Genomic DNA, 13,339 nt, shown 5'->3' with positions numbered 1-13,339 from the left:
GAAATAAGTCAATCACAAAAGGACAAATATTGTATGAGACCATTATTGTAAAAAGTTAAGAAAAGAGTTTCACACAGAATGAAACATTCTTTGATGGTTACCAGGGAAGGAAGGGGGAGAAAGGAAAAATCACTAACTAGGTGTTAGATACACGTTAATTTTGATGAAGGGAAAGACGATGCACAAATTAGGGGAAGTTAGCACAACATGACCAAGGCAAAGGAAAACACTGACATGCAAAAGTCCAAGGCAACAATGGAATACAATTACACATACCATCCTGTAACAACAGAAATAACAAACAATAATTTACAACAAGTGCACATACAAGCAGAAATGTATCTGAACCAGGTGTGGGATGGCATATGGAAATACAAGTATGTGCATATATAGGTGTGACAGTGGATATTTCTATGTACATATTTGCATGTGCTACCAATATATCCATGCATGTAACAGAACTACAGGAAGTACAGTTAGGAAAACATCTTAGCCATAACCGAGTAACTTGTAGGATTGAGTTACTAGCCTTGAGGGTTAGGGACTATCATTCAGAGGATATCTAGGTCAATGGGCAGAACATAGTCCACAAAGACAAGTTCTACATCCTACTCTGGTGAGTAGCAACTAGAGTCTTAAAAGCTTACAAGCAACCATCTAAGATACAACTATTAGTCTCTTCTCTTCTGAGCAAAGAAGAGTGAAGAAACCCAGACTTAAGGAAACAATTCATTCAAGAGACTACCAGTCCACATGACCCACAGCCTCTACAAGCCTGAGAGACCAGAACTAGATAGAGCTCGGCTACCGCTACCAATCACTCTGACCAGGAGCACAAGACAGAGAGAGATAAATTTAGAACAAAATTCAAAATCACAAAAAAGACCAGATTTACTGGTCTGACAGAGACTGACAGAATCCCCAATACTATGGCCCTTAGACACCCTTCAAACTTAAAACTGAACCCACTCCTAGAGACCATCTTACAGCCAGACCATAGACAGGTCTACACAGTGACCAATAACACCCATGAGGAATGCAGTCCTCACAACATTCAACTATATGAGACCAAAAGAGCAGCATTTGCCCAAAAGCAAAATTCAGAACGCAGGAAAGCTGGGCCAATGGAAATGAGAAGAGTGTGAACACATTGATGGGATTGTAAGCAAAGTCACAAAACTATCTATGCATAAACTGTTGAACAGGAAACTAATTTGCTTTTCAACTTTCACCTAAATCACAATAAAATGTTTCTCACCCTCCAGAAAAAAAAGGAACTGGGTGACCATTACCAGATGGCAATGGCCTTGTGGCTCTCTTACTTGCCCCAATGCCCATCAGAGGCTGGTAAGGCCACGGCAATATGAGGAAGCAGAGACTGAGGGAAAGAGAAGCAAGTTTAGCAGTCTCTTTGCAAAGACATGGGCTGCTACTTTGGTTCATTACTCTTGCTGACTCAAATGTGAAAGGGAATGGGAGCCAGAGAAATTAATGCAGCCATACTACTGGAGGTGGTGGTTCCACGATCTGTGGTAGCAGTCACACTATATTCTTAGTGTTATGACTGTTTTTGAAGGGGCCTCTTTCATTCTTCAATCAGAAAGGGTATGATTTATTGACACTACTTTGGTCATGTTGTCAGAAGGGACCGGTCCCTGGAGAAGAGTATCATGCTTGGTACGGTGGAGGGTCAGCAAAAAAGGGGAAGACCCTCAATGAGATGGATTGATACGGTGGCTGCAACGATGGGCTCAGGTACAGCAATGATTGCGAGGCTGGCACACGGCCAGGTAGTGTGTCATTCTGTTGTGCAGAGGGTTGCTATGAGTCGGAACCAATTTGACTGCACCTAACAACAGCACAACTTCAGTCTGCTTCTGTAAAGCTTTCACCCTTGGAAACCTTATGGACAGTTCTACTCTGTTCTACAAGGTCACTATGAGTGAGAATCAACTCAATGGCAATGGAGTTCAGTCCTCTGACAGCGAGCAATCCAGACAGTGAAATACAGCATACTCTCTCTATGCAAATATTTATATATTGTGAGTCCAGAAAAAAAAAAAGTGTGGGTAAAACCAAAACAGAGGAAAGCAGGCTGTGCAAAGAACGTGCTCTTTAAGGACTGTTTCCATGAAGCAGAAGAGAGGATAAGAAGTAGAAGGTTCATGTGTACATAATTAACTGGGGAAATGGCTGGAGCTTGTCAGCTGTCGAGGTGCCCTCGCCAATCTGAGGGTGAGGGTGACAGAATAAGCCACAAAAGTAGTAGTTCAATAATTTCACATTTGTTGGGTATTTCAACGTGAAGCTAAGTCATGAGTGACGATGCATGCTCCCAGGGGTAAGTGTGTTTGCATAAACGTATGTGCATGCATGTATGTATGCTCCTGCATGTGTATATGTGTACTGGAAGAAGAGGAAGTCGGAAGGAAGCCAGGAGTCGGATGAGAAAATTGGCAACTGTTGAATTCAAAAGTCAGGCCCTGGGTGAGATTAAAAAAATGACCTTCTTGGAAGGGGATGTATGTAGGAGATCCTGGATAGAGAGGGAGAACAATGTGGAACAAAACTCAAAATCACTTGGAGAGAAAAAAAAGGAGGGACCAGGTTTGCTGGTCTGATAGTGCTTGGTGGAACCACTGAGACTATGGCCCCTAGCTGCCCTTCAGATCTGGAATTGAACCCATGTCTGTGGCTTCCAGCCAACAATAGGCAGGCATATGAATTGAACATTTCCCTGAGATAGATACACTCCTTGGAGAGAACAAGCATGGGAGAAAGAAGGGCTACTTATGCACAGGGAGACAGCACAGGGGGCAGGAGTGCATGGAGGGATGGACACAGGGAAGAGGTAACTATCGGGAAGAAGTAGAAGGGGAGATGCTGCATTGTGGTAAACTGTGGTCAATGTCATGAGACAAAGTGTATGTAAACTGCTGTATGGAAAGTGAATGTGCTCTGCAAATTTTCACCCAAATCACAATACAAAAAAAAAAAAAATGACCTTCTATTGAATTGACTCCCACTCACAGTGTCCCCATGTGTGTCAGATCAGAACAGCGCTCCACAGAGTTTTCAGTGGCAGACGTTTTGGTAAGCAGATCACCAAGCCTTTCTTGTGAGGTGACTCAGCGTGGACTTGAACTTCCAACTTTTCTGTTAGCAGCCAAATGCATTAAGCATTTGTACCACCCAGAGACTTCTGAGTTAGATGAAACCCATTACCATCAAGTAGATTCTGATTCATAGTGACCCTTCGGGTCACTATGCCCCACAGAGTTTCCAAGGCTGTGAATCTTTGTGGAAGCACACTACCTCATTTTTCTCCCGTGGAGCAGCTGGTGGGTTCAAACCGACGACCTCTTGGTTAGCAGCCAAATGTTTTAACCATTGTGCCAGAAGAGCTCCTTCTGGGTTAGATAACCCAACCCCTGCCATCAAGTCCAAACAATAATTGTTAATCCCACTATATAGATAAAAATACCTGCAGTTCGAGAAGTTAGGAACACTATTAAGTCCTCACAGCACGTTGATCTCAACCCAGATCTCTCCTCCAAAACCAACATTCTCTTTAGTGCCCCATGTTTCTGCCCCTCAGAAGTCCTTCAGTGACTATCTGCTGAATGACTGAAAAAAGGAATATATATGTTTCTGCATACTTTCATTTTTCTTTTCATCAAGATCATGAAAGCCATGTTCACTGAATTCTAAAACAATTGATGGTGTTTCCAGAAATGCAAGACAATTAAATGCAAATGGTTATTTAACTCATCTACCAATGAATGAACTAAGAATCACTTCATCAAAGCCGCGACTTAAAGGGTTTTTCATCAGCCTTCCTCAAACATGGCAAAGCAGGCTGGCACTTTGAGCTTTAACTGTATAGTCTGTGATTTTTGTATTCTAGGTTAAAATTTACTCTATCATTCTTTAAAAAAAAAATCACATCAAAAAATTGCTGCCAAAGACTGCCATACAAAGAGAAATAACTGGTCTCCTGCAAACTCTCAAAACAACTTGTTTGAGTTTTGGAACGAGGACAGGAAAAGAGGAAGTTTGCAATTTAGTTGTTTGCAGCCCAGGCTCTAGACTGACCTCAAGTATTCTGAATTACGAGAGAATTTGTAAATGCAACCACCAAAGGTAAGAGGTGGACAGTTATCCTATGCACAGACGGAAACATTTTTAGAACGATATGTCCTAAATGGTTTTAACATAGCTGCCTGGAGCATGGACTTTAGACAGCGAGGAAGAGATGGGCTGTAGACATCAACTGAGATGGCCCCTCTCCCCACCATCTCTATCTGAAACAGAGCCCAAATGAAGCCCAAATGAATCCTCACAAAGAACAGACTGTTAAGCTACTACATGGAATCAACAGATACTTCTTCAGGGCAGATGCAGAGCACCCCAGGAAAGAGTCAAAGTAAAGCTACAGCTCACTGGGTAAAGGCCTTCCCTTCCAGGGGCTCTCCCACAAATTATTACAAAACAAGGTAACCAAAACCCACCGCCATCCAGTCAATTCCAACTCATAACAACTGTATAGGACAGGTTAGATCTGCCCCATAGGGTTTCCAAAGTTGTAAATCTTTACAGAAGCAGACTGCCTCATCTTTGTCCTATGGGGCAGGTGGCGGGTTTGAACTGCTGACCTCTTGGTTAGCAGCTGAATGCTTTAACCACTGTGCCAACAGAGCTCTATCAATACAAAGTAGAATGTCCAAAATTCAGAAGAGATCATGGAATAAATACTACAGGAGTTCCAAGATCATAATTGGAGTTTGTGCTTCTGAAACCATCAGCACAGAGGCAATGGCAGAAGCAGAGGCAGGCAGACAGACGAGAAAAATGAGCTGGTGGCAATCTGTGTATTGATAGACAACTGACATAAAACCTGACACAGACCAAGATGGGTACAAAGTCTCAACACTCATTAGCCATGTAGCTCCCTGCTACTTGTCAACTATGGGAGTATTACAAATTCGTCAAACTAGTTTCTCCCAGGCAGCATCTAATAGACTGGGCTTATCTTAAATTTTCTTATTTTGATAATAAGTATTTTTAAAACCTACTAAAATTTTCTAACCCTTTTGGAAAAAAACAGTATTTCTTCCTAAAATCATAGGTTATTTTACTAAACCAAAACATCCAAATATTGTTCCCATATATTTATCCTGTATGTTATACCACAATGTGAACACAAAATGAATTGCATATGAATTCTAATTTTCCAGGAATGCTCAAGATTTCCTCAGTAGTCTCACAGCACATTGTATAAGAAACATAATGTACCCAAATGTTTTCCCCTGCTGAGCTCGTCAGATCCATTCTAGTGAGCAAATGCAAACACAAAATACTCATACATCCATTGTATACATCTGCTGTTCAAAACTGGTTACATTCATACTCCACGTACAAGTCCCAGGAATGTTTGTGACATCTGTAAAATAGATAAGTGCTTGCTATCCATGAATTGTCATCTGTTACAGCTAAATACAGATAACCCAAGTGTTTAAGAGTCACAGTAATCCATAACTATAAAACAAAATTCTTTGGAAGAGATCACTAGTTTCAATAACTCATTGGAATTATTTTGGGTTTATTCTAAACCCCAGGTGTTCTGGTGGCATAGTGGAGAAGGCACTTGACTGCTAACCGGAAGATCAGCAGTTCAAACCTACCAGCTACTCCATGGAAGGAAGACTGGGCGATATTTATAGCCTTGGAAACCCAATGCAGGTCGCTATGAGTCAGCATCAACTCGATGGCAGTGGGTTTGGATTTTTTGGTTATATACCCAGATATTGTACTCAGCATTTTGAAAGAAAGTAAAGTAAAAAACTAATTCCGTGCCCTTTGGGAAGGCGGACAACTATGATATACAGGGAACAATGCATAGTAGTATTCTTTTGAACCTGATATTGTCCTTCCCATGCCTCAAACTTAAAAGCAAGTCCTGAAATGTACACCATTTGGAACTTTCTCACAGAATAGTTGCTACATTCTTTTAATTTTACAAATAAGAATTTCTGGTGAAATGTCAGTGTTTCTGTCCTGGTATCAAACATGCAAAAGACTTTGTTTATCACAGTTCATTTAAAAATGAGTTTCCATAATAAAAAAATAAATAGTGGTAAGATAAAGTTAACTTGTGGTCAAGTCTCACTTTTTATCAATAAAAAAAAGGCAAGTAATAACTCCTAATAATCCGAGTGGCTGTAATCGGTCATATAACATGCTTTTTCATTGTCCATCACTGATACTCATCAGTACAGCTACTGGGCAGGCTACTATTACTGCTCCTGCCGCTTCTCTCTGGGGAACCAAGAGATACTATTTCTTTTGGGACTGAAAAAGGCTGACCATTTTCATTCTAGTGTTTCAACAACAAAACCAACTAGTGTTTTAAAGCTGGATTAGTGACAGGAAATCTGAGGAAAGACAGTATCCAGATAATACATATTTATATGTATATTTAAACAATTCATACTGAGACTAGTTTCCATTAAAAACAGTTTACCAGGCAGGGAGCTTTTCACCATTCATGCTATGTGTTTTATGGAGCAGACTGCCATCACTGTATTCTGTTTTCTGTCCTTCCTTGAAGACAGAGCTACTGTGTCCCCAGCCAATCCTGCAAGATAAACTTGCAGCTATGAACAAGAATGCTATTTTCTTTTTATGTCAACCATTGCTATTGATAGCATCCTATCTGATGCATGCATTTCCTAGATTACTGTTTGGGGCCTGGCGTACTATATTTAAACCACGTGTGACACGCAGAAGAAAAAGGAAATTTTCTTTTGAGGTTCAGAGGAACTATTCTGTAACAGATCTAGACCTCAATGTTCACGTTTTCCTGGAAATTTATGTAAACGTAGAGAATTTCAAATTCAACAAGATTTTTTTTCCTTTCATTTGTTGACCCAAAACTGTCATGTTCATATATAACATAGAGAAAGACTGGCAAGTCTGAGAACTCAAGTGCTATATCCTGATTTAAAGTAGTCTAAATTAAAAATGGAAAGGAAAGCATATAACTTTGCAGTACAACTCGAGATCAATCCAACACATTTAGTTCCCATAAAAGCTGAATCACATACCCAAGGCTCGATGATAAATCATTAGTGCTTGCCAGTCATGTAAGATCAGTACTGAGACAGCTGGCTTATGAAATTTATATCAGTGTAACAAGTCTTATTCCAAGTATTTGATATTTCCACAGCTCATAAGTAATGAGGCTACTGGCAGAGACTGCATCATAAACCCATTTGTGGGAGAGCTTTTATTTAATTTTTGTGTGTAGCAAGTAGCTTAGCAAGTCAAAGTTTGAATGCTGCTTCAAGAGAAAAAAAAAGGTACAACATGGATTTGCAATGACTCTGCTACAATGGACTCAAACACAGCAACAATTGGGAAGACAGTGCAGGACTGGGCAATGCTTCATTCTGTTATAAGGTCGTCATGAGTTGGCGTTGACTCAACAACAACAGCATGGGCGCCAAGTTCAACTGTACCAATTTGCTGTATTTACCTGTTTGCCCTGTTACAAGCAGCCCTGGTGGGAAAACAATTAAGCACTCAGTTTTTAAAGGAACAGTTCAGCACTTGAACTCAGTTCGAGCCCACCTAGTGGCTCCAGAGAAGAGAGGCCTGCAGATCTGCTCCCATAAAGATTACAGCCTAGAAAACCTTATAGGGCAGTTCTAGTCTATCACATGACATCACTATGAGTTGAAATCAACTCAAGGGCACCTAGCAACAACATCCCGTTTTATGTTTGGGTTCTTCTTCTTCCGCCCATTTCGAAGGGGGAAAATAATCAAGACAAACAGTTACTCCTGCCTAATTTCCCCACCCCAAAAACTTCTTTTCTCTTTTCAAATTTGCTGCAGCAGAAAGTTCCTTCAAGGGAACCCAATTTGCCTTTGCAGTTCCCCAAAATGACTGGAAAGAAGGAACTGTTTGACACCAGCTGCAATGAGGAACAAAAAGCATCCTTACTGACCCCATTCCCTTCTCCAAACCACAGGTTCTGGTTGCCTATGGTACCCCCCCCCCTTTCGTGCATCTCCTAAACTCAGAGAGACTGGAGCCAGCTAGGGCTGCAGCTGCTGGCTGATCCTTCCCTGGAAACAAAGGGGCTTAAGCAGCTTGGCAGACACATGTCTGAAAGCTGAAATTAAACAACAAAACCATGTACGTCACCTTCAAAATAATTTCTAAATCTCTCTCACACACAAACCTCCCCCCTTTCCTCTCCAGTACACAGGGGAGGGTCCTGAAAGCAGGGCTACGAACCAACTTGGAGCCCTGGGGGGGAATCTGCATTTCCAGCCCAGGTGTACTGAATCAGGGTGTGTATCTCGTTTAACAAGAGTCCCAGGTGACTCTTAGGTAGACAGCTTCCAAATTCTCAGCAGGGGTCTGAACAGGAATTAGCCCGGTTCCAAGCCCCACCCAAAAGCAACAGTGGCCTCAAATGTTATCCTACCACAGAATCACCTGGAGGGTTTGTTGAAATACAGATGGCTGGGCCCCAGGCCCAGATGGTTTCATTCAGTAGGTCTGGAATTAAACATGATTATCTGCATTTGTAACACGTTCCCAAGGTCCCTAGGTGGTGCGAATGGTTTGCACTCTATTGCTAACCTAAAGAGAGCTCTGGTGGCATAGTTGCCTATGGCATTTGACTGCTAACCAGAAGGCTGGTGGTTCAAATCCACCAGCCATTCCTTGTAAGGAAGACTGAGCGATCTACTTCCGTAGAGATACCGCTTGGTTTAAACCCACCCTTTCTTCTTACCGTAGAAGAAAATGCTTTGCAATCTGCTTCAGTAAAGATTACAGCCATGAAACTGACAGAGAAGGTCTTCTCTTTAACACATGGGGTCACCAGAGTCAGAACTGACCGGATGGCAACTAACAAGTTCCCAGGTGATGCTGAGGCTGCAGGTCCAGGAGCCCATCCTGAGAATTACTTGTGTGGCCTTAGAACAATTATTAAAGAAAGAGAAAGCCCAAGAGGTTGAGAGTCCAGTCGTGTAAGATCAGTACTGATCTTACACATCACCTCCAGCTGTTTCATGGCTCTGGATGAGCCCAGTTCCCTGGTAAATGGAGGCAGCATCGTGGGGCGTAGTATAAGCAGGAGAGCTTGAGTAGACCAGGGCCTTAAATTACGTCCTTTCTGTGCTGGGCCCTCAAGATACTCAGAGTAGAAGTCTTAAGAAATGGAAAGCAAAATCAAGGAAGGAATATGACTATTTTGGCCAGTCAGCTCTTTAAATTCTAACTTACATCTTGGCTGCAGATCCATTTTATTACTTAATCTGCCTTTAATTCTATGTCTTGAGTACTGGTGTCAGACCAACTTGGGTTCACATCCTCCCTTCCTTGTGTGTCCTACAAGTCACTTAACCTCTTTGCCTGCACTTCTCCCATCATTAAAAACGGAGTAACAATACCAGCCCACCAGTTACCATGGAACCAATTCCAATTCATGGTGACCTCACATACATCAGAGTAGAACGTGTTCCACAGGCTTTGCATGGCTGTGATCCTTCAGAGGTCAACTGTCAGGGCTTTCTTCCAAGACACTCTGGGTGGGTTTGAACCACCAACCTTTCAGTTAGTAGCCCAGCACTTAACCATTTATGCCAATCAGGGAACCTACTTATAGTGATGTTATGTGGATTACATTTCATTCTTCATGTGCACTGACTAGCCGTACATACAATAAATAATAACATCATAAATTTCCATGGCTCTTGGTTTTCTTGTAAGAATGTTCAATATGTTAAATATCATTGCCCCTATCTGATAGGATAGGATTATTCAGTCATTACTTCAACAAATATTTATTAAGTACCTAGTATGTGCCAGATATATAATATTATACAAATATACTAAAATAATACCCATAAGATAAAATGTATGACATAAATATTTTTGGGTTGGGAAAATTTTGACTTTACATGAATTTATATTTAAGAAAAATACTTGTCTCCAAAATTGGCTAACTAGAGAAATTGGGAGGATGTGTTTACTAACCATAAATTTTGTTTTTATAGAACAAAAAACAAATGACAGACACTCAAATAATAGAATGGAGGAAACAAGGAGAAAGCTGTTTTGCAGATACCTTGGCTTGTATTATTAAAGGTGTATTTTAGACTTTCTGAAAGACCACAAACTCACTTTTCCCGAAAATCATTATAGTCATATGACAAAACAGCAGTGAACAAACGTGGCCAGTGGTATCCTATTTACAGTTCACAGTGATGTCATTTTTAACGACCTCGTCAGTCAGAAACTTAATGATCAGTTAGTAACAGAAGCAGTGTTCCATCTTACAATTCCTCCCCGTTCCTTGCATAAAGGCTGTGTATTCACCCTCCTACCAAGTGCCCAAGAAGCCCTGGTGGCACAGTGGTCCTGAAAGGTCAATGGTTCAAACCTACCAGCCACTCTGCAGCAGAAAGATACAGCAGTCTGCTTCCATAAAGGTTATAGCCTTGGAAACTCTAGGGCTACTATGTGTTGGAATCAACTTCCTAGCAATGGGTACAAAGACCCAGAGGCCACCCAAATTTCTCAGGACTGATTTCTTTCTTTTAAGTATATGGTGAAAGCACTAAATTCTGGATACAACATGTATCTGACTGAATTTTCAGAAGGCCAGTGTGATATATCACCACATATGCTCTTCAGAAGCAATGATGGTAAGACTTTGCCTCATACACTTAGGACGTGTGACCAGAAAGAACCAGTCCCTGGAGAAGGACATCATGCTTGGTAAAGTACAGGGTCAGCAAAAAAGAAGACGAGATGGATTGACACAGTAGCTGCAACAATGGGCTCACACATAGCAACAACTGCAAGGATGGTGCAGGACCTATAGGATTTTGTTCTGTTGCACACAGGGTCTCTGTGAGTTGGCACCAAACAACAGTGTAATATATATACTTGGCGTTTTATTTTTATAAGGAGCCTTGGTGTTGCAGTGGTTAAGCACTCAGGTGCTAACCGAAAGATCAGTGGTTCAAACTCATCAGCCACTCTGTGGGAGAAAGACAGATGTGGCAATCTACTGCTGTAAAGATTATGGCCTCGGAAACCCTAGAGGGTTGCTACGAGTCACAACTGACAGTAAAGGCTTTGGTTGGTTGGTTGGTGTTGTTTTGTGTTCATCCCCTGTAGTGCCTGTCTTCTCCCCAAACTTCTTCTGCCCACAAGAAGGGAATCGGAACCACAACAAGGTAGGTGCTGAGTGACCATCTAGAGACAATCTAGAGCATCCCCTAATTTTACCCATGAAGTAACTGAAGCCCATGACGCTTCCGTACCTTGTCTAAAGCCACATGCTCTTTAGGATACTGAACACAGACGTCTTTGTCCCAGTCAGCTGTACTGGCCCCTACACCACATATTTTGCTTAAAAGTGACTTCTGCAAAGTATTCACTATCCAATCTTAGAAAGACCCTTGAGCTTCAACACTTACATCACAACGCCAAGTTGACTGTAATTGTCATTGACACTGAAAGTTAAGTTACTTTGGATGCACGGTAGGTCCGGGCAAGTCTATGTGAGACTCAAAACTACAGAACTGGGGAGATAAATTCAACTCCCAATACAAGAGCATGTTACCCCAAACTCACTATGCAACCAGATGCTAGGGACATTGGAAATTTATTGGGGCAACATTCTCCTCTCATTTTCTCTAAAACATCATGCAAACCATGGGTCTCCCAAGTTTTCGCTGAAATGAAAGTATAACTTTCAAAAACTGAGCTTTTCTCTACATGGACAAAGTATTCTTTGATCAGCGTTTACATTTCAAATGCTGTCACCCACTTGTCACTTTGCTGATGTGACCTCTTCTCCCGCCCCCGCCCTTCCAAACAGTCTTCTCTCTAGACCTGTGGTTTCTGGGAGTAAAGCATGTTTGGGGTAAGTCTGACGCCAAGAGCCAGCCGGTCGGGGTCACTCGGCCCATTTTGTTGCCAGCGCCTCAGTGGCTTTCCTCCCCGGCACCCGCTTGCGTTGTCGGATGGCTAAGTCCGCGGGCTAACTGAGGTCTGTCACCTCAGAAGTTTGCAAGACGCTGGCGCTCTGTCAGCCTCTCCCCCGACTCCTGCACGACCTCCTCCGGCCACAGCCGGTCTAGGAATTCGCATCCTCCCAGGGCTTGGGCGCGCGAGGCCAGCACTGTGCCAGGGACCCGGATGCGCGCCCTGGCACCCCTCGCTCCCGGCGCAGCTGGAACCGCGGGGTCACGCCCGCTTGCCGGAGAGACTGTTTTCTCGCGCGCCACAACCCCTTCCTTGCCTTTGCGCAGGATAGGCAGCCTCGCTCCTAACAAACCAACAAAAAGTTCTGACTTGAGACACGCACCATACAGAGAATCACCCGGCCAGAGGAGGCGACACTAATGGCCAGGCTGACCCACGCCCTGCGACAGCCCCAGACCTCCGGGCGCCACCCGTGTCCCGCGTCCCACTCTCTGCGGGTCAGGCAGGGGCTGCTCAGGGAGGACCAGCCCAGGGGCCTCGCGGAGCGTGAACACTGCCCCCACGCCGCCGGGCAGAAGGGGACCCGCGGGCAGAATTCGCAGACCAGAGGGTAGAGAGGGGCTAAAGCCACACGCACGCCTCAAGCGCGGGAAGGGACAGGGCTTTGGTCACCAACGGTACCAAAGAGGCACCTCCAGGCCTGAATATACTTGCGCGCGCGCCCGCACGCACTGCGCCCTCGTGAGGGGTCGGGGTGGGGATGTGGTGCCTACCCCCAAGGTACCTGCGGGCACAGACACCCAGCGGCGCTCCAGCCCCGGTGCCGACAAACCCGCGCGCAGGAGGAGCTGCGCTGCTGGCGGCCGCGCCGACGCTCGCGGGCGTCGCACCTGGGAGCCCCGGGGCGGCGGGGGTGGAGGTACCGAAGTGCCGCCGCGCCCCTCTCCCTGGCCCAACTTTCCCGGCCGGCGCCTCCCTTCCTTACCCAAATACTGCCGCAGGTCGAGCAGGAAGCGCGGGGGTCCCCCGCCGAGCTGATAGAAGAGGGAGCCCAGGCAGAAGAGCAGCAGGGTGGCCATGCAGAAACCGTAGTCCCGGAGGGAGAAGCGCAGGAAAGGCGGCAGAGGGAGCCGGCGCTTCCAGCTGCCCGGGCCCGGAGGGGCGCCCGCAAGAGGGGCCCCATGGGGCCAGGCATCCGCGCCACCGCCGCCCGGATGCTGCTGCTTCTTCTTCATCGCCCGCTCGGCCGCCTCGCACAGCCTGCCCGCGCCGGGAAGCGGTCACCCATCCGCCTGCAGGAGGAGAGCCCGGCCGGCCGGCC

At 44.4% G+C, this 13,339-nt stretch overlaps 1 protein-coding gene across 1 annotated transcript in view; it reads right to left on the bottom strand.

Annotated features, from left to right (window-relative positions):
• Nucleotides 1-13,253, bottom strand: part of UST (uronyl 2-sulfotransferase) — a 477,109-nt gene extending 463,856 nt beyond the window's left edge. The window contains exon 1 of the mRNA XM_007943198.2: nucleotides 13,004-13,253. Within this exon, the coding sequence (XP_007941389.1) occupies nucleotides 13,004-13,253 (250 nt within the window). The remainder of the gene's footprint in view (nucleotides 1-13,003) is intronic.
• Between the last annotated feature and the right edge of the window lie 86 nt (nucleotides 13,254-13,339).

This window comes from Orycteropus afer, unplaced genomic scaffold (genome assembly GCF_000298275.1).
Source record: "Orycteropus afer afer isolate SDZICR_OR568_19922 unplaced genomic scaffold, OryAfe1.0 scaffold00101, whole genome shotgun sequence".
NCBI classification, from domain to species: domain Eukaryota; kingdom Metazoa; phylum Chordata; class Mammalia; order Tubulidentata; family Orycteropodidae; genus Orycteropus; species Orycteropus afer.
This window is presented reverse-complemented; position numbering and strand designations above follow the sequence as displayed.